The following is a 25,019-nucleotide window of genomic DNA, read 5'->3' as shown; positions in this document are numbered from 1 at the left end:
GCCGAGGGAGCAGCCAGAGGGAGACAGACACGGCCTAGGAAGAGCACACTCGGCACAGGGCAGCTTCAGATCACACAGTGTTGCTCCAGCCTCATCACACAGGCCTCGCTGCCCTGGCGCAGACACCAACGGGTGTTGTTCACCCAGCGCGAGAGCGTTCAGTCTGTCCACATCACATCTGCTTAATGCATACATTAGGGAACTAAAACATGGTGTTCCTGAGGCTTCCCCGAATGCCCTACCTGCCTGACACGTGTAAGCTTTTCCATTTCATGGTCCAAACCTGCTGATGAGTACGGGTGCAAGGTTTATTCGGAATGAAGCAAACCTCACACGGGGGTTAACGGAACATGACTGAGCTGCCAGACCCCGGGCAGCCAGGGCAGGCGGAGCTCCGTGTCTGGTTTGGACTGCTCGTTTTCAGAGGGTCAAGTCCACCACTCTGCCTTCCTTCAAGGGCCCCCAAAAGCTGATCCCAGCCTGCCTTTCCTGCAGAGACGGGCCTATCCACTCCTTTCCCAAGAAACACACTTATACTCCCCCTGCGCCCTCTCGTGTTTTTAACTATAGTTGTACTTTATCCAAATTGACCTTCCCACCTGTCTCTGCCTATTAACATGCAACTCTCCGTTCAGACCTAGCCCACGTCCTGCCTCCTCCACAAAGCCTCCCGGATCTCTGCACACCTCACTGCTCTGCCTCGTCCAGCGCCCTCTGGTTTCTCTTCATGGCCAGTCGCTCTGGGATCTATCACATGCTGCCCTGGACCTCGGTGAATGGTGTGTCTGTGTCTCACCTCTGTGCTCCGCCCATGATCTGCCCAGATGTGGCGCACACGGAATGCGCTCTTAATGAGGGGGGTGCACAAGACCAGCCACGTCTGGCCGTGACTCAAGAGAGAAACAGGGTCTGAAGGTGTCATACTTATTTAGGTGTCGTCAGTGTGAGGCCCCTGTTTGCAATTTTTGGTGAAGTAAACTTGAGTACTGTGTAAGAACAGAAGCAGCGGCGGCCACTGAGCTCTCATTCTTGTTGCTACACCATTACGACCGCTGGCTGGCATCTGGGGGGCGGGCAGGAACAAAAGGCACACAGGTAAGTGAAGGGTCTACAAGACCACCACTCACATGGGCTGGTCGTTCAGCTAAAAGCCTTTGTTTACTAAAAAAAAAAAAAAAAAATCTCAGCCGACCAAGCTCTGGGGTCCAGCGGGCTACGTTTGCTCCCCAGGCTCCTTGCTGGGGCCTGAGCTGCAGGGCCTGTGTTTTACACGTCTGTTTCCCTCAGGGTTTACTTCTCACTGCTTGCTCAATTAACATTTGCTGAACAAACGAATTCCTTTTTATTCAGAGAGTCCATACAGATACAGGTACCTTCATATGTGCAATGTTACTGGAAAAACAAAAGTTGAACCGACACAGAACAAATACTGCCCACATTTCTTCATAGGACGACGGGCATTATCCAAGCCGCCAGGTGCACACTGTCTGATTCCATCGGCATCAGAGAGATGAAACGGAAGCAAATGGGAGGAAGGAAGTACCCAGAGTGTTGAGGTGCATCTCTCTACTGTAGTGTTTGGAACCACTTCACCAGCCTGTAGTCGATATATGGCATTAAAAAAAACCCAAAAAACAAAAAACAATGACATACGATGACGTCTGGGAGTTTTCAGGAGGCCTTGGCTTTCACCTTGGACAGCAGCACCTCATTCTTACGGCCCTCCTGGAAAGGAACAGAGAGACGGCATGCAGAGAGGTGGTGACCACATGAGCTCCCACGTGAACCTGACGGTCTTACTACCTTTTCCCCAGTCCCAGGAGAGACAGCTACTGACTGACTAAACCAGCCCCCTTGCACGCTGCCACCAGCATGACGGGAGACGTGCACCTGATTCAGTGCCAAAACAACTATAATGACAATTGGCTTCTGGGCTGTCAGACTGAGAACTGGATGAGGATTAGGCAGTCATCGCAAGACTTCGTGAAGTCACTGAAATGCTCAAGGGGACAGCAGCAGAGGGCAGACACTTTTATGTTCCAATCTTGGACCACTACGATAAGAAAGGGGCAAGGTCCTTGGAGCCAGCCGCAGAAGGAGTGACCCAGCTCACACAGCAAGCAGAACACACAGCAAAGTTCTTACTCTGACAACAGTGAAGGTCAAGAATATCCTTGGCTTTAAGAAAGAAACTAACAGAACACAGGGTGAGAGAAATGCATTGAGGGACACCTCCCCTTTTAACACTGAGCTGTCTGAAATCCATTACTGCATGTCCTGAGGGAGATGACCGAGGGAGGTCACAGGTGCCATCCTGTGTGTGTGGAATCTGATGTCCAGTGGCGCAAGGTCACCTCTGCATCGCTTTGTATCCCCCCTTCCTTAAACACGTTCCAAAGCTTCTCACTAGGCATCCTCCTTCCCTCTTGTTCCCTCTGGACTTGACAGCTCAGGATATCCTTGATACCTCCATCTGCTGGCAAACAGTGTCCCCTCCTTCCTCTGGCCATGTCACCAGGAGCCCTGTTTAAACTGAGAGGTGCACATGGTAGTGGGAAGGGCCTGGACACACAAGCTGGAGGGCTGAGGCCCGAGGCCTGAGAGTGAGGCCAGGCCTCCAGTAGCCATGCTTCCTGGGGATTCCCCTAGTGGGGAAGAAATTCTTTCACCCTTCAACCCCCTGCATCCAAGAACCCAAGAGTCAAGAACCCAAGGTCCTTTCTGGGCCTGGCTATGTACTCTCAGCTCTCCGGAGGCCCTTTGTTCTTTCCGGCAGTGTTGTGGCTCATGTCTGCAGTGGCCCTTTTTTTTTTACTAAGTGCCAGTTCCCCTGTAGGTACTTATTTTTCTCCTCAGAGCTGGGGAATAGCTGGGCTCTGGGCCTGGGGTAAGGCTGAATTATTCTGTCAGAAGCAGAGTACTCTAACACTTTTTGAGCACATGTCTCTGGAGGGGGAGACAGTTACTTTTTCCCGGGGGGTGGGAAGAGAAAGAAGTTGAGTAACATTTGTTGGACTAGAGAACGAAGTTTTCCTTTTTAAAACGGGTTACTGAGACTTGCTTGGGGAGGAAACCTCCAGCCAAAGACTGAGTGCGTGTGTGTGGCGGGGGGGGGGGGGGGGGGGGTGCGGGGGGGATGGAACAAGAACAGGCAGGCAGTCATACTATTTATTATTAAACTACTCTCTTTACTTCTGTGTATTTTTTGAAAATTTCCATAACAAAAAGATAAAACAACAAAACAATGACTAAATACATTCAGTTGTCACCCACTTCAACTTTCAAACGAGGCAAAAACAACTCAGAAGCATCCAAGTGCTCCTGTGGCAGGGTCCCCAGCAGGGATAATTCTGGGGACCACACAACGCTCAGACGGTGCCTGAACTCTCTGGCTGTACCTGGTATGTGTGAGCCCTGATTAAGTTTCATGCAAGCTACTGGAGGCCTTTTGGGAAACCACAGAATGACACCGTCTGTCTGTTCAAAGCAAATACAGAAAGGGTCCCTTAGGCATTTCTTTCTAGAAGAAAAGGGAAAATACCTCCCTTGATTCTGTTTCTTTCCTACTGAAGACCGTATGGGGCCCACTATGTGCTAGACATGGCACTTTAGCCCCCTCGAAATTATGCGCTCAAAGCCAGCTTCGTGAAAATGTATGGTTTGCATTCCTCAGCGCTGGGCTAGAATTGAAATCTTGGGTCGGTGACCTTAGGAGAGGCTGTGCTTCAGGGACGTAGTTAATTAATGCAATTTGGCCATTAAACTGATTTCAGAGTATGTGCTGTTTCCTGGCAGCCTTGCTGTTAACAAACCCTGCTGGGGCGAGCAAGCCTGTGGGAGTTTGGACACGGTCAGGGGTCTCGATACCAGAGGAGGCTGGGAGTCAGGACGAGGGGCACCACTGAGCTCGATGAATCTGGAGGAAACCAAATCCAATGAAGCGGAAGTAGTAATGTGGCCAAGGGCCATGCTCTGGACGATGATAACTGTGCTCTGCACGAAGTGATGAGTGCCAGAGACTAGGATACGGTGGGAATCTAGAACCCAGGAGTAGATGACGAGGCAAGTTGGGGAGAGACAAAGAAAGAGGGCAGAACAGAGAGGGTTCATCATCCCAGACTCTGCCCTGGGATGAAAGTCTGCCTTCCCAAACTGTGCATCTATTGCCAATGAGATCTGACCGGTACCACAATACGTAACATAGCAGAATCAGCCTGGCTGAAGGGATGGGGTGGGAACTGGAGGGGAGTCGGCCTCCACTGTCGCTTCCCCCTCAACCTGTGGGGGCCCCAAGAGGGGCCAGGTTACCTCAGAGGAGCTTATGGAAAAGGTTCGAGATGTGGGGACACTGACATGCGATGGCTAATTTTAAAGTTTTGCCAAGTAAAACATTAAAAAAAAAAAAAAAAAAGGAGTACATACTATCAGTTTTAATGTCGAAAAACAAGAAAGTATGCGTTTTTTTCCCCAAAAGGTAAGTCCTTTAAATGAAATATATGTAGCTGTCTGAAGGACATATTATATTCTCCTTCCCCTTTATCTCTCCAACTTGCTTTGGACCGAAGAAAATAGGCATGGGCAAGGACATGGTCTAGGAGTCTCAGCTGGCTTGGAGAGACCCTCCCTTGCCCTCTGACATGCGAGTGTCTGTGCCTGAGGAGGCCGCGACAGAAATCTTGATGCTTAATGTATCTGAAGGAACAGTTTCCTTTGGAGGTCACCCTAAGCCTTTAGCCCTGAGCTTTTCCATTTCACTTTTATTTGCTTTGATTTTGACCGCTTATACTCATCCTCCCCAACTTACCTGCTTTTTGTTTCTGCTGTCAAAAGGGCAGTGCTGACATGTCCAAACAATATTTGAAATGTAATTCCTCTCCACTGGGCCTTTTCTCTTTGTGAGTTATTTGCATTGAAGGGCAAAAAAGAGCTCTTCTAGGTCCTATTTGATCCTTGCCCGCTAGCTCACTAGCCCTTCCAACCCCTGCTAACCACAAGGGGCTCCTACCAAGAGCACCTCACCACCTAGTCACTCTCCCATGCTGCCTGGCCTTAGGTCTCACTCCTGCTCTGCCCATGGCCAAGTCTTCATCTGAGAGAGATCTTCCCTAACCACACCATCTCCATTAGTACCCCCAACCCCCTGGCAAAAAGTGAAATTACCTCTTATATGTTAATACTTATTTACTAGGGTTTCTGTTTCCTAGCTTGTTATCTGTCCCCCCAACCACAAAATAAGCTCCTTGACATAGGGACTGGGTCTTGATATACCCCCAGGGGCCTGGTAGGAGCTGGAAGAACATTTATGGAAAGTATAAAGATTTCAAAATGTCTATGGGTTGTGGCTCCCAAAAGTTAAATTTAAAAAAAAAAAAAAAAAAAAAAGGAAGGAGGGTTGCCTGGGTGGCTCAGTCAATTAAGCGTCCAACTCTTGATTTAGGCTCAGGTCACGATCTCATGGTTCTGGGATCGAGTCCTGCATTGGGATTCTCTCCCTCTCTCTCTCTCTCTCTCTCTCTCTCTGCCCCTCCCCTGCTTACTCACATGTACTTTCTCTCTCTTAAAATAAATAAATGAACATTAAAAAAAAAAAAAAAGAGAAGTAGAAAAGGAAAAAGGGTAGAAAGGAAGGAAGAGAGAAAAGTCTAAAAATATATAGAACAAAATTATTGGTATGAATAGATTATATTTTTTATTCTGTAGACCAAACACCAGGATACAACTACACCTCTGGCTCCTCTATAGTCAGCCATTTCCAAACTCACTGAAACCACATGGATTTGGGTTAGAAAGGGGGGAGGAATTCCTGAAAATGAAGTGGCTGATACCCTAGAAAGTGACAAAATGAAGTCTCTTTTCTGGAAAATCTCTTAAGCAAAGGGAAAACACTTTTCTGTGTGGACCCATGAAGAGAAACCCTGCCCAAATGCAGGCAGAAATGACAGAGACCAACAAAATTCAGTTGAGTGTTGGGCACGACAGGAGCCAGAGTGCTAGATGCTTTCATCCCTCGCCTGACCCAACAGAATCCAGCAACGAGGAAATGGGTTTGGAGGGATTAAGTCACTGGCCAAGTGCACAGTTGGTAAGTGGTAAAGGTGGAGCTTGAATCCAAACCCGCCATGCTCAAAATTCATTCTTTCCACAGGCTTCTCAAGGTCTCTCCCCATCTTATTACAGACCTGAATTTAGAACAACTGCTGTTTCCAAGTGACTCTGGATGCAGGCCGATAGTGCTTTTCCTTGTGAGTTTGATATGCTCATTAAATGTCAGAGGAATGAAAATAAAGACATCATTGTCTCTGAAACATTCATCTCGAGACTCAAGACGGGCCCCCGAACTACACAGTCCTGAACCACCTAGATGTCGTGCGTTACTGTTGGGATCACACCGCCAAGCTGCTATTACGGACCAGTGGAAAACCAGAGAATCCATTCCCAGTGCCCCCCAGTGCCCCCCTCCCCTCCCCCACCCCCGGGCCCCCATAGCCTTACATGCCCTCCCCAACCCTCCTCTTACCTCCTTGAACTCTTTCACAGTCTTGAAGTACAGCCTTTGTTTTTCTAACAGTTCCAAGTACTGGTCATTCAACTGGTCTCTTCTCATTTTGTTCTCTTGCTTCTTCTTTTCCATCTGTTGAAACATTTCAGAAAACAGTGATGAAAAGGCCTATTGTGACCAAGGGCTGCTGGCAGCATCCAAAAGGTGAGTATTACCAACATTTCTGTGGACTTCATTTACCTTCTATACATTACTTCTGGGATTTATTATTTGCATGACATTACATAGAGGCTTGTCTACTTCAATCAGCAATTCTCCTATCATTGGGCACTAACTGTTCCTGTGTGTGTGTGTGTGTATGTGTGATTACAGTTTCACAACAAACAGGTTAGTGGTTCTCAACCATGGGCTATTTTGCCCCCCAAAGGGCATGAGGCAATGTCTGGGGACAGACACCTGTGAGGAGGGGGTGCTGCTAGGAGCCAGCGATGCTGCTAAACATTCTACAACGTACACAACAAGGAGTAGTCATTCCTGGTCCAAAATATTGATTGTGTTGAGCCTGAGAAACTCCTATTTAAATAACTGAGTTCCCTTTTCATTTAGCACAAGTATTTCTCACACTATTGTACAATTCCTACAATTAAAACTATACAATATTCCTGATCACCCTGCTAATTTCACCCATCTTTCTAGTCACACACAATTAAGGTTGTTTCCAGGATGGTGACCTCATAAATAAAGGCTGGATTTGGGTTAGAGAGACTTTCCTAAGGTACCTAACAGCTTTGTCATTCAACAAATACTGTGTGGACACCCTGGGCACTAAATGCTGTGGTGACGAGGCAATGTCACTGCTCCCACGGAGGGTGCATGCTAGAGGGACTGACACTAACCAAGCACCTTACACAGAGCTCCGCGTGCAAATTCACACCCATGATCAGTACGGTGAAGAGAATGACAGGGTTGGCAGACAGAGAGGAGCATGCGTGGCATCCTCAGACTGGATGGTCAGGGAGCGCTCTCTGAGGAAGTGACATTTGGGCAGAAAGTTATGGTGGTGAGCTGGTGCCTGGCTGGTGGCAGGTGGTCAAGAGCGCGCTGGATGAATTCACTGGTCTTCTGATGCCCGAACAGCGCTTCTGAGTGACGCATCGGGAGGGATTACACAGTTGACACAGGGTAACGTCGAACTGGCTGCACCATATTCCGCACTCAGCCCCGTGCCATGCTATGGGCTGATCACGTGGGTGAAGTGTGACCCGGTGCACCCCCCGAGCCCTTTCCAACCTTGCTTGGGGGAAGGCCCACCCCACATGGGCATTCATCTGCCCGGTCTGCTCCTGACCATGTATACAGTTCCTAAGTCTCCTGGTGACCTAATCCTGAGACCCTGCTCTCCTCTTTCTATAGGTCTGCACGTGGGCACCTGTCGCATACCTGCGCCCAGGTCTGGAGTCTGGTAACCCGCCTTCCCCAGTGTGTCCCGTGCTCCCTTCTGGCAGGCTTCCTGATACCATCCAAATGAAAATGGTTCCTGCCACAATTCCCACTGCTCTTACTTGCTGGACCCCAGTTCTCACAGCTGCCAGACACTTTTTCCACTGGGTCCCTACCTCCTAACTAGCACAGCAGGCAGATCGACCCCAGGCCTTTCCTGCCTGCTTTGTCCTCCAGCAGAAAGTCTGGCCATGACTGACCACGTCCCAGTGATATAAACATGGTCCTATAGGGGTGCCTGGGTGGCTCAGTTGGTTGAGTGTCTAATTTCAGCTCAAGTCATGATCTCACAGCCCGTGAGTTCAAGCCCTGCATCGGGAGCCTGCTTCAGATTCTGCATTTCCCTCTCTCTCTGCCCCTCCCTTGCTCATGCTCTTTGTCTCAAAAATAAATAAAAACATTAAAAAAAAAACATGGCCCTATAATCAATTTAATTTCAGTGTATCCAGGACCCCACATGGGAGGTGGTGTAGCAACCCTGAAATGGAATGAGCAATCCTACCCCTGTCACTTGTTGTGTTTCCCTGGGCAGGTTATTTAACCTTTTTGAAAGATAGGTCCCCTAGTTGCAAAATAAGGGTAATATCACCTAGATCACAGGTTTTGTTACCTGTGTATATAAGTATATGTGGGACTAAATATTGTATGAATGGCACGTCACTTGGTTTACAATAGCCATTCAGCAAAGACTCTGTTTTGTGTTTACACTGGATGCCCTAGAGTGCTGGTGGTAAGAAGTGTAAGGGTCCTCTTTGCTCTCAGAATCAGGAGCTGGCTTAAGGCTGAGTTTTATTTTCCCACTGTCCTAGCACCCCTAGCCCAAGCACATGGTTCTCATGCCTTGCTTATCCCCCTTCACACTCTAGGTCAGGAACCCCTTCTTACACTGGGCACTTGCTCTCAGTATTCCAGAAATCCAGAGACTTCTCCTCAGGATCAGGTCAAAATGCCTGCCAGTATGTGACTATCTCTTTACTCAGGAACCCTTCGATGCACCATAAACACCTTCTCTATCATTTGTAGGCACTGCTGGTCTATGGTCTACTCTGTGTATATTCTGCACCTGCCAGTTCTGTGCCTGGGGACGTCCATGCCCTGGGAGGACACTGACTCCCCTGCCACATACACTCTGAGCAGGTACCACCATGGATAGGGAGAGCGATGGTTTTTCAAACACATCAAAAGAAATGCATCTGAATGAATGTTGTTCTGCAAAGACAGACTTCTTGCCTTTGAAGTGCCAGTCAATATTCAAACTTGCCCCAAACCATCTCTGAGAACTGCCTTTAGAGTCAATTTAATGCAATCATTCACTCAGCAAACAGTTTTTTTTTTTTTTTAATTTTTTTTTTTTCAACGTTTATTTATTTTTGGGACAGAGAGAGACAGAGCATGAACGGGGGAGGGGCAGAGAGAGAGGGAGACACAGAATCGGAAATAGGCTCCAGGCTCTGAGCCATCAGCCCAGAGCCCGACGCGGGGCTCGAACTCACGGACCGCGAGATCGTGACCTGGCTGAAGTTGGACGCTTAACCGACTGCGCCACCCAGGCGCCCCAGCAAACAGTTCTTTTTTTTTTTTTTTTTTTTTTTTTTTTAATTTTTTTTTTTTTTTTCAACGTCCATTCATTTTTGGGACAGAGAGAGAGCATGAACGGGGGAGGGGCAGAGAGAGAGGGAGACACAGAATCGGAAACAGGCTCCAGGCTCTGAGCCCAGCAAACAGTTCTTAAAAGCCCACCACGGTCAGGTGTTATATTCGCCACTGGGGATGCAGACATGAAGAAGAGAGCCCTCTCTGCCCATGGTCCTGACCACCTATCCAGTACGCCACATCTTTACAACTTATCTCCTGGTAAACAGGAAGGGGAAGCCAAAGGAAAAAACCCAATAAATTCCTAGTGTCCTTTCCTACGGACAAGAGCAGCTCCCCAAGGAGGAGCCTGGCAAGGGTGGAAAGGTCCACCACGCTGGGATCTGGGTTGTGAAAGGCTTACACTTAGCTAGATTCTTTGTCCTCCTTCTACGTTACACCCTAGGTCATCAAGGGACTGTCTTGCATTGGGTATGTGTACATTCTCATGACTGCTTTCGTTTTTGTGGCTGAATAGTCTTGCCACTAAGTGATAATTTTATTTTTTGCTCCACTGACATCATTTTATTGAAGTCATTAATGGGGAGATTAATCCTTTCTCTAGGGAAAGGGATATAAAGATATTTTGCCCTTAGTTCATCTCTTGTGAGATGAGATTACAGGCAGCTTGAATGTCTGTTTTTTGTGAGTTCTTATGATGACAAGTCCTACCGGTATCCTTTCCTTCATGTGTTTACATTCTAGCATGGCTCACTGGACCACTTTGCCCCTAGCTCATGAGAGGAGATGACCTAAGTCCCCAGAAGGTTTTACTGCCATGTCTGAGGACCACTCTGGTGTGATCCATTTTTTAAGTGGACCAAAAGTAAGAGATTTGGAACTATTAGTTAGGATTCATCTGGTTATCACAGTAGAAAACTATAACTACACCTGGTTTCCAGACAGTCATCAAATCTTCCTTACTACTATCAAAATGGCCCAAGTGCACAGCCACAAAGCGATGAAAACCCCATACTGGCCCCAGGCTGAATGATTCTCTGTAACTATCTCTAGAACTCCCACAACACCTATCAATTCCTCTTCTCTCTTCTGATTTCTGAGCATAATATCCTCTCACTTTAGAATTCAGTTTGACAATTATATGCATTTTTTATAGAGGACTTCTGAAAACTAAAATGCTCTCAAGATCCTAAGAAATGAATCTCTAATGGTAGAATCTCAGGCCAAAGATCCAGGTAAGAAGAGATTCTGGGTAAGAGAGGAAGCCTACTGGTGAAAGTGGGTTTCCCCATCTATAAAATGGGGGTAACACTACTTGCTTAAGAAGGCTTTTAGGAGGAATAGCACCATGCTTAGCTCACAGTGGGTATTCAGTCCACAGGAGCCACTGTTAGGAGCTGCCTTGGAACACCAGCTGCCTTTGGAGCTGGCCCTGCCCACTGCAGGGTCAGAGGTATGGTGGGAACCCACTCTGTAGACACTGAAGATGTGTCTTCAGGATCGGGAGCACGTCCCCAGGTCAACCACAAGAGGCCTGCTCTTCCCAGGGCCTTCTCTAAAACCAGTATGAAATCCAGGTTGTATTATAGGAAAACAGCCATCTGACCTTCATTCTACTTTGCTTAATTCCTTCTACGATCTGTTCCATCTGACGTAAAAACTGGTCCCGGGTAGCAGGGGAGGCCATGGCTCTGAAAAAAAAATCAGCGGAGTTACGACTCGCACACAGGATGCTGAGGAAGGGGGCGGTGTCAGGGAGTCCTCCCCATACCCAGATGATGCCCCAAGAGGCACCCAGGTCCCCAGCAGTTAAAGATTCTAAACTCTGAGGAAGGCACAAAAATTAGCTTCATCTCTTAACTAAATATTAATCTTTTTTGTCACTTTCTCTACAATTTTCTTAAGTGATAATGTATTTTCTTAAAGTAAAACAATATATCATTAAAATCAACAAAAACTTTTTTTTTTTTCCAACAAAAACTTTTTTTTACTTTGACAATGACATGCACTGCCTAGGACATGGATTCCATTTTGTTTTTAGAAATCTGGGGATTTGCAGGCACTGCTCCAGACTGGCAGACATATCCTGAGATCTTCCTAAAACTGGGGTTGGGAAACCTGGTCCTGTTTCTAAAAGCAGCAGCTAAACCAGTGGCTTTCCTGGTGTCCTTCACTTCCTGTTGTGCACTGGGAATGGCACCAGAAGGGTCAGAGCACACGGACGCAAGGATTGAGAATTTTTCCAAAGGATGGGCTGACAGACAGCAGAGCTCATCACAAACACACTCCAACACTGCAGCCTCTCCCAATTATCAGGAAATGATGATGATGAAGGCGCCATTTTTAGAAATGCCACAGGGTTATAACTCGCTAATTGAAGCTGAATCTTACCACCGAACTGTGGGGTTTTTTTTTGATTTGTTTTTTAATTTTTTTTTTTTCAACGTTTATTTATTTTTGGGACAGAGAGAGACAGAGCATGAACGGGGAAGGGGCAGAGAGAGAGGGAGACACAGAATTGGAAACAGGCTCCAGGCTCTGAGCCATCGGCCCAGAGCCCGACACGGGGTTCGAACTCACGGACCGCGAGATCGTGACCTGGCTGAGGTCGGACGCTTAACCGACCGCGCCACCCAGGCACCCCTGATTTGTTTTTAATTAGAAATGAAGCTTAAAATCTAGAGTTGGTAATTCATTAAGATCTTAGTCACTGGTCACCTGCCAGGGGATAAGAGAGGTTTGTGCTGGAAGCAAAGGAAGGGTGCTTACAGACAGCAAGCACTGGGGCTACCATTGGGCATGCTTAAGGGCTGGTATGACTTGGGTACAGGGAGGCCTTGCCACACAGTTTTTGGAGAAAAAAAATTCTTATCTGAATAAAGTAGTTTAGAAGACGCACATTGACTTAAAAACAAAATCTATCATAAGGTTTTACAAACCTTTTTAAAAAATCAGATTAGTTCATTATCTAAATCTTAAAGCATCTCTACGTGCCCCAGAACAAATGGTATCATCTAATCTTAACAAGACGAAAGTAACATACAAAGAGATTACGGTAGTGAGGCGGTCAAGTTACTTGCAAGTTAACTTTTTCCAAACCAAGATATTCCTTGGTGTCTTTCAAACTCACTCTAACATCACCGTAGTTCTGCAAGAACGCAGAGACCGCGTGAACTGAGACACGCCTGGACTTGGCAGGAGGGGGAAAGTGTAAAAGCCACATGTCTAGCACGGTCTTACTCAGTCACACCCCTGTGAAATCGAAGGTGAGAGGAGTACAAAGTGCAGGGGGCACCAAGGTCGTGACGGGAAGGAGGGGGGCCGGTACTTACTGGGAGAAGTTCTCATGAATTGAGTTCAGCAGGCTAATCTGAGGAAGAAAGCAGGGGGGACTGTAAGCAAAAGGTTGAAAGACCCTGCACCGCCCCCACCACCACACACGGTTTTGTCTCTGGACACTGCTGCTGAGAGGAACACACCTTGTTTCCGGAAATAAAAGGACATGAGAGGGGCACCTGAGTGGCTCAGTCGGTTAAGCGTCTGACTTCAGCTCAGGTCATGATCTCCCAGTTCGTGGGTTCGAGCCCCATGTCGGGCTCTGTGCTGACAGCTCGGAGCCTGGTGCCTGCTTCAGAGTCTGTGTCTCCCTCTCTCTCTGCCCCTCCCCCACTCATACTTTGTCTCTCAAAAAATTAAAAAAAAAAAAAAGACATGAGAAAAAGAGCAACACGGTCTCAAGCCCCCCAGTTTTTCCCAGAGCATCTACCTTCCGACAGCCCAGGACCCCAGGAATGCAGGAAGACGGGCCACAGAAGGGTCTAAACTCCGGCTGAGAAGACACTAAGCTAACATGAGGGCTCTTCGGGCAGCTACCGCCACAGTCCTTGCTCTCTTGCCAAACACTGTACTTTATTTTCAGGGCTACCAGCTTAGCGGAGGGTCAGTCAGGGTGCACAGAGAGGACACGTCCATCCTGCTGCTCCCCAATGTGGCCAGGTGCTGGGCGGCTCTGAGAGTCTCTGTGGTAATCCATCATTCAAGGCCCCCTTCCTGTGGAGAACACCTTAGCCCACACGCACAGGACCCTCTCTCTGCCCCAATACTGCAGTCCAGGGCAAGGCTCTGAGCTCGGGGTCTAGAACCCTAGATCTTCTTTCTGGCTGTCTTATTAACTCAACTTGTGACTTATTGTACTTGGACTTCAGTTAGTAACACGGAAATGATATTCCTGTCCCTGCGACTCCCCAGGGATGTTTGAAAGCTAAAATAGCACAGGCCTTAATGGTTTGGAATAAAAGGCACAATTTAACCAAATGCAAAGTTCTATGTGAATATGGCTTGGAATTAAAAAGCTTCCAGCTGCTGCATACTCCTAGTTTTTAAAAGAATGGACCAGGGGCACCTGTGTGGCTCAGTTGGGTGAGGGTCTGACTTCAGCTCAGGTCATGATCTCACGGTTCGTGAGTTCAAGCCCCGTATCAGGCTTGCTACTGTCAGTATGGAGCCTACTTCAGATCCTCTGTCTCCCTCTCTCTCTGCACCTCCCCCACTTATGCTCCCTCTCTCAAAAATAAACATGAAAAAAAAAAAAAAAAAAGAATGGACCAACTTTAAACACTGCTGTTGAAGGAAGGTGATGGGCTTTCTAAGAAGGCTCTGGCCTGCCCCTAAGTTCGTTGGCAAGTCTTTTCCGCACTAGGTAGAAAGACCCCAAGGCCAAGGTGTGTGGCAGAACTATCTCCCGGGTCTGATGTAAAACCCATCAAATGCACTCCACTCATACAGTCAAGCATTTCTCAAATGCCTGTTATGTGCCCATCACTATGTACGACCCCCGGACAGAGAAAAAGTGAACTCAGTGCCCCTCCCTCAAGAAGCATCCTCTAGGAAGAGAGATTGATCTGGTTTGATTGACAATAGCCAATGAAGGTGGCACTAATTACACACGCCTCCATCTGGGGACAGGAAAAAGACGCAGCTGCAGTATGGCTCTTATTAAAGAGGCAGGGCAGCTTGCAAGGTGACAATGAAATGGAAAAAAATTCTGTTGACCTCGAGGTGAGGCGGTAGGTGGGAACTAACATGCACTGGGACCCACCAGATGTAAGAACTTCACAGTTATTTCCTGTTTTGTCTCCAACACGATCATATGAAGTGGGCCGCATGGCCCTCTGTATGGGTGAGGAAAATAAGGCCAGACTAAAACCCAAATCTGTTTGACTGGAAAGCGTGTGTTCTTTCTGCTCCACTGTGCTGCCACCGCGAAGACCACATTGTTCCTTTTTTTTTTTTTTTAAACATAGCTGCACACCCTGCTCTAATCACTTGCCCACTGTGAGGGAGCCCTGAATCCTGAGTGTCAGAGTAATGCAGAGGGGGTGTCTGTGCCCATGGCGAGCCTTCACTGCTGTTGGCCCCTGATGATTAAAAAGCTAGATTCCTCGTGTATACTGTAATAAGCTCACCATCCCCATTTTATTTAGCTGATTCTTTTATCTAGCCTTTTTTTTTTGAAAAAAAAATTTGTTTTTAATGTTTATTTATTTTTGAAAGAGAGAGACACAGAGCATACGTGGAGGAGGGGCAAAGGGAGAGAGGGAGACACAGAATCCCAAGCAGCCTTCAGACTCTGGGTTGTCAGCACAGAGCCTGATGCAAGGCTCGAACCCACAAACTGTGACATCATGACCTGAGCCAAAGTCCGACGCTTAACCGACTGAGCCACTCAGGCGCCCTCTTTCCTTCCTTTAAAGCTCAAATGAAAGTCTCACCGACCCAGGCCCCCTCCATGTGAACCCCGTTTCTCACAGGGCACGACAAAACAGCTCGAGCAGTCCCAGGTTGGCACAGGCCACAGGAGCAGCAAGGTGTCTGTTACTAACTTTGTAACCCAGCGCTGGGCATGCGGTGCGTGCCCCTTCTGCTCACACTGACTGCATCCTTCAAACTTCCTGGGGTCGACAGCCCTGGTCTTTGCTCATCTGATTAAGTTACTTTCTTTTTATACAGATTCTTACCTCTTTTTCCAAATAAACCTTTTTATCATCCAGGGTGTTATATAAAGTGAAGAACTGCTTGGTTTCTTTGTGCACAGCTGAAACTGTAGATGCAAAGACATCAGCACACATGTAAGAAAACGGATCAGAACAGCCGTGAGCACCCTCTCCTCCTGGAAGCCCACCCCCAGGACTGCGGCCTGTCGGGGCATCTGTGCGGAAGCCCCAGAGTCGACCCCGTGCGGAGCCGCTGCAGGCGGATGGTAGCTGGCCGTTGTGACTGGCCCAGCCGGGACGAGGGGCCAGAGGAACCTGTCAGCATGTGGGGTAGGTAGTTTCTCAGGTGAGGGGTCCTGGGGGGATGGTGGCAAGGACGCTTGGTGTGCATGGTGTGGGAAGGCACGCCAGCTCTTCCTGTTTGTGTGGCTTCCTCCCTTCCCACACCCTCAGGAGCAGGAGCCACAGCCTGCTCACTTCTGTAGCCCCATGCTCGGTGCGGGCCCACAGCAGGTCCTCCAGAATACCTACTGGGAGAATGATGTGCCTGATCTAGAGCACAGTACGTGCCAGTAAGAGTGCCTTTTCTGCCCATTTGTGGGCCCATGACTAAGGGGTGGGGAGGTCTTATTTACCAGGCTCCCAACACCCTTTCCTACAAAATTCCTCTGCATCTCTGCCCACCTCTCCATCTTTACTCTTCCTGATAGAATGACTCAGGAGGCAAGCACCAAATTCCAGGACTAGAAGTGGGCCGTATTCACTAGAGGACGAGGTCACTGGGGAGGCTAGTGGGGTGGAGGGGGTGGGGACGGTTCCTGCCCCAGTTCCTCCTCCTGTTTGGTGGCTGGGTGCTTGGGCGGTCCCCCCATGTGACTCTGAGCCTAAATGCCTTCCTCATTGCTCTGAGTTTTGTCTCTAGCAGGAGACAAAATCCCAAGACCTGGATTCACAATCAGCCTTTGGGCCTAAACTGAGCCCTGCAATTTAGCCGTAGCCAAAGATTCTGATCAGGTAACTGGCCAGATGACAGCGGGGTCTGGTTTCCCAGTTGCTCCCCAAACACAGGTTCCCTCTGGAGCAGCATGACTGGGGGAGGGGAGAGAGAGGCAGAGCAGGCTGGTGGGCACTTGTGGTTTCCTTGGGCAACTGCCACTAACACTAAAACCAGATTCTTTAAGCCACTCAGCCAACTTCTAACTTTATTACCCAGTGATAGCTGTCTCTCCCCCAAGCTGTGCAGCCCAAAGATGGGTGGGGGCTGGCGATATTGCCATACATAACTGGAAACAGAAGTTAATAATCTGATACAAGTATTTTGAGGCAGTAGTTAAAAATGTTTCCAACATAGAAATGTCTAATTTGTATAAAAATCATTACATGAACTACTCAGTATAAAGTAGTATTCCTGCTAAGAGCTTTAGAACAGGGGATATTAAGCCTGGCTGAAACACAGAATAGCCTGGGGAGCTTTTAAAATCTCCTGACCAGGGGCACCTGGGTGGCTCAGTCGGTTAAGCGTCGGACTTCGGCTCAGGTCATGATCTCACGGTCTGTGAGTTCAAGCGCCGCATCGGGCTCTGTGCTGACAGCTCAGAGCCTGGAGCCTGTTTCAGATTCTGTGTCTCCCTCTCTCTCTGACCCTCCCCCATTCATGCTCTATCTCTCCCTGTCTCAAAAATAAATAAACATTAAAAAATAAATAAATAAATAAATAAATAAATAAATAAATAAATAAATAAAATCTTCTGACCAATTAAGTGAGATTTTTCTGGAGGCAGGGCCGGGTGATTAGAATGGATAGTCAAAGTTGAAAATCGCTGCCATCAATCAATCAATCAACTTTTAGCTTTGCTGCTCAGGGATGTGCCTGTCACCTTTCCTCTATTCAGATCAGAGACTGGGTGGAGGCTGCGGATATTTGACAATGATAAATACTAATGATGGAAATGATACAGATCTTTTGATGCAACTGCTTGGAAATGTTTTTGGTGTAAAAATGTCCTATCAAAAGGGCTTTAACAAGTGTCAAATTTACTCTGAAATACACTGATGCAAGGTATTATTGAATATTATTATTGTTCAAAGCTGGAAAGTAGGCAGAGATAGAGAATTAAAGGGGAAAGATTTAACTATGAGTGTTGCTGTCTGCCTCTGACCAGCTGAAGCATGGTTGAGGACCACAGAAAACATCAGGATGGGGGCAGGCGTGAAAAAAAGCGTAACCCTCACTCAAGTAAAGACACTGCTTTGGCTGGGACCAGCACAGATGTCTGAAAGGCCAGGACCCCAAGGTGAAGTCTGAGGTAGGTTTTGGAAGAAGAAATGGTGCCAGCCAAGTGGGAGCTGCAGGACAGTGGCGTTGTGGACTTGGGGACCAGCTCAGAGGCCAAAACGCAGACACCCTTGTGAGAGGGGTGAGACACTGAGGGGCTGCAGGGGAAGCCGGCTGGCAGCTGGCCCACCTGATGCAAGACTGACCAGTGCATTTAGGATTCTGAAGATCATCTGACAAGTTACGGGGAGCTGTTGGATATTAGAGCCTTTAAAGTGAGAGTGTAAAATGGTCCAACTTCCGTTTGAGTTAAGACCTGTCACACAAGAGTGCAGACTCTGGGCAGTGCTGAGAAGGTGGCTATAGCAGTGGCTCAGAAGAAACAGACTTGACCGTTTCTTGGAAGCAGAACCAGAAGGGCAGCGGGGTCAGAGACTAAGGGGCTGGGGGTACAGGCTGGCTAGACAGTGATCCCAGTGAGCAGGAGGGGAAATGGGGTAGGGAGGCTGAATTCGGTTCTGTATCTGTTGAGCTGGAAGTATCCAGGGCATATGCATGACTGGGGACCTAGAAGAAGGGGTGATGGTCCAGGACCCATTTATAGACTAGATCTGAGTTGGGTCTGACAGAGCTGAGAAGGAGTCCCAGGCACAGGTAACAAGAGGAGTTAAGGCCCAAGATGTATGTCAAAGTGCATGGTGTGTTGAGGGGTAGTGTGTGGGCAATGGAAGCCAGAATGTCAACCTAGAGAAGGAAAAGGGGGCCTCCAGGCAGCCACTTAGACTGAGAAGGATCTGGAGATAATATGGAGAGATGCTGTCCTCAGTAGGCTGGCCTGGGGAGCTCCTGAAGACTGGTCAGCAGAGAGAGAAGTGACATGACAGACAGGTGGGTGAGGAACTCAAGGAAGGGTATACAGACCAGCTAGTGGTCGTTCAGCTGAGCTACGACACAAGTCAGAATGGCTATCGCAGTGGGAGAGAGGCAATGACAATTTGAGGGCCACCCTGGACCTGACGAGCTGTGCTCGCTGATTCAGGCTGAGGGACACCCAGTCCTAGATTACTGGGTGAACACAATGCTGTCAAAATCAAGGACCACATAGGCAAGAAAGTTTGTAGAGAAGAACAATGAGTGAGGATTCATCCAGAGATGCTATACTGTGGGGTGCTGATTGTCCCGTGTGAAGCTGGAAAGCGGATGGGGAGCTCAGTGGAGCCAGATGGCTGACCAGGAGGAGGGCGGGTTTGAAACATCATGCTAAGAGCTCAATTAGCTCAATCTGTCCACAGAGAGGGCAGCAGAGGGGGCACAGAGAGGGCAGCAGAGCCCCCCAGTGCTGCTCCCGGGGTTAAGGGTCACTCAGCAGTGAGCTTTGTGGAATGAGCGCCCGGTGGGCCTGGTGACGACACAGAGCCCCTTCTGGTGGTGGCTTTCACGGACTGCGCTGTGATGCACACTGCACCATACTCCCGCAGGACAGGACCCTCGCCTCCTGAGCCTCCCACCACCAGGAGTGTTTGCACCTACTCTGGCGGTAGAGTTCAATAAATCTCTTCTGATACTGTATTAGCTCGGCTCGGCTGGGAACTTCATCAATCTTGCGATGCAAAATCGCTATTTCTCGATTTCTTCGAGCCTAAAGGCAAAAGGGAGGAGGAGACAGTACTATTTGGTAAAAGGTCTTACATGCTCTCTGCCCCCATCTCCTTCTGAGCACAGCCACACACCCGAAAATCTGCTGTGGCCTGAGGCCCCCATCTCAGATTCTGACGGACTCTCCTCCACTTTGCAACACACGGAGGTGTGCGTAGCTATGAACTAGAACCAGAGAAGGCACGATGTTAATGCGTCGGCAAGGAAAATCCTGAGTAGTTAAGGCTTTTGTGGAGAGCTCTCAGCCGTCCCTCCAGGCCCCAAAAGTCTCTAGAGTAGTGGATCCCACCACCACCAGGTGCGGAACAGGTACGGAAAGGAAGGCCTCCCAGGTGATGAGGAACTGCCTCCATATAGGTTCCAAATTCCTCAGCCTGTTGATAAGCTCCTCCAATACCTTTCTAGAATTTTCTCCCTACCATGGATTCGGGGTACGTTAGCCAAACTGGCCGCTGACTGTACCTGGGGAGGCACAGCGGTGCTGTGTGGCTCAGGGAGGGTTTAGGCTCCCGAGGCCTGGCAGGCAGTACCAGTGGGAAGTGGCTGGGTTCCCACACTGCTCCCCACTCCCACTCATGGTCCAGGACTAACAGGCTCTTGGCACTGCCCTTCTTCTGTGCCACCCCATCTCTCTCTGGCCCGCCCTGCTCACGACAGCACGTGTGTGTCTTGAAGAACTGGGGGAATACAAACCTCTGGGAGAGAAGCTCACCAGCCCCTTTGGAGACCACACCCTAAGTCAGGTCTCTGAGGCTCTGGTCAGAAGCAAAAATGTGCTTCTATTGGCTAAGACTACCCTGCCCTCTGGGTGCTCAGGCTCTGACTCTTATGTCCCCGCCCCCTTCCCCTCTTCTCCCCCCCCAGGAATCTTAAGATACAATTATTCACTGTTTTAATACATCTTTAACCTTTCCCTTTCTACTGGCTCCTTCTCACCAGCATTTAGACAGGCTACAGTCCCTCATCCCTCAAAAGCCCTTCCCTAAGCTCTGATCACCTTTCAGCCCTCAGCCTCCTTCTTCTGCAACAATAGCCCACCTTCCCTAGCCTCTCGGTGTCTCTTGCTGCCCCCACGCCCTGTGGTCATCCTCACGGCAGCTGGCTTCTCCAGACTCCCACTGTACTGCTCTCACCAAGGTCACCACAGGCCTCCTCTGGGAGACAGCTCATGGACAACTATCAGCTTCCAGCTTTCTTGAAATCTAGCAAAATTCACTATTCTCTCTGCCGAGCCCCCTGCTCAGCTTCTGCAAGCCCCTGCACTTGCCCATCTGGTTTCCCTCCCTCCTGGGTTCCTCCTTTCCCTCTGCCTGTCCCCACACAGGGTTTGCCCCATTTCCACAGCTTTGGTTATCACCTACACAGCGCCAACATCCATATCTCCAGCCCAGACTATTCTGAGCATCAGACCTGACATCCAATCATTTCTTGGACATTTCTACTTGGTCGAGTGCCCCAACTTTTAAAGCTCGTTAACACTCCTATACACACACGCCCTGAAGCCTATTCCTTTTGTTAATGCTTTCACTCAGTGAATAACACAAGTATCCACCCTACAGCCTGAGTCAGAAATTCAAGTACCATCCATGACTCCTCTATTTCTCTGACCCAATTGATGCTAGGTCCTATCAGATACAGCTCCTCAGTCTCTCCTGTGCCAGGTCATTTCTGCCCATCCCCATGGCCCCTGCTCTGGCTCAGCCCCTCAGCAGGACTATGGTAGCTTCCCTTTAGCCAGTTTGAAGCTGCCCACAATAGGCAGTTTGCATATAAACACCCTCGTACTTTGATGTATATGCACATATTTTGGTTCTCAAACAGCCAGCCAGCTCCCAGAAGACTGGGACCTGGCATCCCATTTACTATTCCTGGGACCTAAGGCAACCCTGAATATACTGTAAGCACACAGCCACAAATTTTCAAGTATGCAGCTGTGTTTTCCTGATTTTATTTAATTCTGTTTCTTTAAAGATTAGCAGTGTCCTTGTATCAAGGATGAATTTGACATATCCAAATTTCACCAAATAGCTCAGCAAAAGAAGCAACAGCCAGAGACAGGAGAAATGAGGGCTCACCAGCCCCGGCAGCCCTTTGGCCATTCCCATCAGAGCCTGGCTTTCTCTTCCCAGGGAACAGGAAGTAGGCCCAAGCCAAAGTACAACACAAGTTAGGTCTTGGCTTCTGAGCTTCCGTGAGTCAGATCCTGGCAATGTAAGGGATTTTACCACGCAATTTTGACATTATGTCCATTTATCTTTGGGACCAACTCTAAAACCTACTTCCCCCATATTTAATGGCTTTCTTACAAACCTCCAAGGTTATCAAACAAGACAGCCAAAATGGGCACTGTACGAGAGCACTAGAACTTGAATGCTGGCTCTAGCACTCACCAGCTGCTTGACTCTGGACAAGTGCGGAACGGATCAGAGTCAGCTTCTTCATACAGAAAATGGGGCTAAAACCTACGCTCCACCCCGGGTCAGGATCAATCAACATGAAGGAAAGTAACATACCGAAGTGAGGTGTTATTGTTATCTTAAACCACGTAGTTACCCTCCAGAAGGCAGCCTCAGTACCAACCTCGTTTTTAGATACACACAATTCCTAGTTCTGCTACAGGACATTCATACCTAGTTGGGTATATTTATCTATCTTGTTGTTCGTGCTTTCACTTACCTGTAGTAAACGGATCTTGTAAAGTTTCTCTTTCTCCATATTATACCGTTTGTCTAGGTCTTCCTAAAAATTGGAAAAGGACACAACCATCTAAGAGCAGGAAACTTTGATTCTTCAATGAAGTCTTTTGAAAGTGAAATTTTTTTTTTTTTTTAGAGAGAGCGTGAGTAGAGGGAGGGGCAGAGGGGGAGAGAGAGAGAGAGAGAGAGAGAGAGAGACAGAGAATCTTCAGCAGATCCACACTCAGTGCAGACCTTGATGCTGGGCTCGATCCCATGAGTCAGGTTAGGATCATGACCTGAGCCAAAATTAAGAGTCAGACGTCCAACAAAACCACCCAGATACCCCAGAAATTGAATATTTTTGTCACATCTCTCCATTCTGAGGCCCCAAATGTCTTTTCTCCAATGGTTGAGTTTAGGGTCTGGGTCCCTGTGTTATGTAAGACCCTTGAGGCTCTTTCACATCACTTTATTACAAGTCTTCCTTCTTCTGGGGTCTAGGTGAAATCTAGTGTTCTTAAGTGGAGTATCCCCCAAATTTATGCCTGCCACCAAAATCTACAATGATAAGGAAGTAATTATTAAAGAATCTCTTGTTCTAGGCATCTGCGTTTACAGTGACGCTGGATTTGCTTTCTACGTTTCTACTTAGAGATACACTATCCAACATGAGAGCCACTAGCTACATGTGGCTGTTTAAATTTACTTTAACTGAAATTTTAAAAATATTCAGTTTCTCAATTACGATAGCCACGCTTCCAGTGCTCAGGGGCCACACAAGGAGCTAGTGGCTGTCAGAGTGAACAGTGTGGACACAGAACACTGTCATCACTGCACAGCGTTCTTTTGGGCAGCACTGAATTACAAGAAACTGGTTTAACTGGTTTAACAATCTGTGGGCCAAATTCACCTCTCTGCCTATTTTTGTAAATAAAGTTTTATAGGAACAAAGCCATGTCCTTTCATTTACATACGGACCGTGGCTTCGGATGGCTTCGGGTAGCAGAGTTGGCACACAAAGCTGAAGTTATTTCCTGTTGGGTCCCTTAGGGTGTGCTGACCTTGGAATGTAGTACCATAGGGACAGTTTCCTCGCTCTGCATCACCCCCACCCCTCCGAGCCTGTGGGTTGGGACCAGCAGGTGTGGCCAGGGCAAGCCTCTCACCTTCTCAGCTGGGATACCAGAGCAAACACAGAACGCCTGAACAAAGTCTGGGAGAAAACCCCCCAGAATGGCGGCCTTCAGGGCGATCACTGGTTAGACCCTGCTTCCGTCTGAGGAGCCAGGTGTGTGAAATGGGGCAATGCCCCTGAGAGCCCACACACGAAGACGTGGTCATAGTGAAAATTAAAGCAGGTGTGAAAACTGTCAGGGGAAGGTACAACGCTGGCGGCCACTCCCGGGGAGGGCAATGGCAGTCCTGAGATTGGGTACGTACTTACATTATGAGTCATCACAGGGGTTAGGGCACCGTGTGGATCTCCAGAAGACAGGGTCTGAAATGATGAAAAGTAATGAACATCCTTCCTGAGTAAGGGGTATGGGACAGAAGCTGAGGGTCTGGATGTAGGAAGGGGTGGGGGACAGTTCATGGACCATGTCTACAGACCCCAGATTTTAAATTGTTCTTACATGTGTGTCACAACAAACAAACTGCAACTGTCTTTGAATGTAATAATCCCTCCAACAAGGTGTGATTGCTAAGAAGAGAAATATGATCTTGAAAGTCTGATTTATGCAAACTCAGTGGCTGAGCTGACGATTTGAGCCTCAAAGTTTTAGAAAAACCAGAAAGGCTGGCTGTGTGATGAAGGTTCCAGAACACTGCTGCACTGCACGGCCAGATTCTGCTACTCTCCCGTGCCAGTCCCATCCCGCCAGCATGGAGACACCTCCAAGACCTACATCCTGCACAGCCAGGAGCACGGTCCCTGAGCTAGGGTACATGGACTGGTGCTGGGTGGCTTGAACCAGCCTCTTCCCCTCCTTGAGCTTTGAGCTGCCTGAACTGGATCTAAAGGGAGAGGGTGCAGTCAATGGGCTCTGAGACAACCAGCTCCTGTGTCTCGCATCGTAAGCACTTGGGGCCTCAGGGGAAGAGCTTAGAATGAAGTGTGACAAGGAAAAACAAAACCAGTAATCCCTAGTCTTACTTGGTGAGAGACACAAACTTTTTTTCTGGCCTGTGTTTTCACTTAAAAAAAAAATTATTGGGGCGCCTGGGTGGCGCAGTCGGTTAAGCGTCCGACTTCAGCCAGGTCACGATCTCGCGGTCCGTGAGTTCAAGCCCCGCGTCGGGCTCTGGGCTGATGGCTCAGAGCCTGGAGCCTGTTTCTGATTCTGTGTCTCCCTCTCTCTCTGCCCCTCCCCTGTTCATGCTCTGTCTCTCTCTGTCCCAAAAATAAATAAACGTTGAAAAAAAAAAATTAAAAAAAAAAAAAAAAAAAAAATAATAAAAAAAAATTATTTTTTAAGTTTATTTATTTATTTTCTTTATTTTTGAGAGAGACTGAGAGCGAGCAGGGGAGGGGCAGAGAGAGAGGAAGACAGAATCCCAAGCAGGCTCCAGGCTGACAACACAGAGCCCGATGTGGGGCTCGGACTCACAAACTGTGGGATCTTGGCCTGAGCCAACATTAAGAGTCAGACGCTTAACCAACTGAGCCACCCAGCTGCCCCTAACTTAACTTTCAGCGGAAATTCCCACTGGCTCCCCAGAAGAGCAAGTCCTGTGTCCTGAGAGCCAGCTGGTCTCAGTCATGCTGGAGCTCTAACACTACGCCTCATTCCTTGCTTACTGCTGCCTTTTAGGGGCAGGGCATG

General features: G+C 48.4%; 1 protein-coding gene across 4 annotated transcripts in view; it reads right to left on the bottom strand.

Annotated features, from left to right (window-relative positions):
- Positions 1 to 1,318: 1,318 nt before the first annotated feature.
- CCDC93 (coiled-coil domain containing 93) overlaps positions 1,319 to 25,019 on the bottom strand; it is a 94,259-nt gene continuing 70,558 nt past the window's right edge. For all 4 annotated transcript variants that reach the window (XM_045479558.1, XM_045479556.1, XM_045479557.1 and 1 more), the window contains 8 exons: positions 23,639 to 23,692; positions 22,193 to 22,255; positions 19,391 to 19,499; positions 15,610 to 15,692; positions 12,925 to 12,962; positions 11,199 to 11,283; positions 6,518 to 6,631; positions 1,319 to 1,725 (listed from right to left, as the gene is read on the bottom strand). In XM_045479558.1, the coding sequence (XP_045335514.1) occupies positions 1,672 to 1,725; positions 6,518 to 6,631; positions 11,199 to 11,283; positions 12,925 to 12,962; positions 15,610 to 15,692; positions 19,391 to 19,499; positions 22,193 to 22,255; positions 23,639 to 23,692 (600 nt within the window). In that variant the 3' untranslated portion in view covers positions 1,319 to 1,671. The remainder of the gene's footprint in view (positions 1,726 to 6,517; positions 6,632 to 11,198; positions 11,284 to 12,924; positions 12,963 to 15,609; positions 15,693 to 19,390; positions 19,500 to 22,192; positions 22,256 to 23,638; positions 23,693 to 25,019) is intronic.

Source organism: Leopardus geoffroyi, chromosome C1 (assembly GCF_018350155.1).
Source record: "Leopardus geoffroyi isolate Oge1 chromosome C1, O.geoffroyi_Oge1_pat1.0, whole genome shotgun sequence".
NCBI classification, from domain to species: Eukaryota; Metazoa; Chordata; class Mammalia; order Carnivora; family Felidae; genus Leopardus; species Leopardus geoffroyi.
Note: the sequence above shows the minus strand (reverse complement) of the source record. Positions and strands in the feature narration are given on the sequence as shown.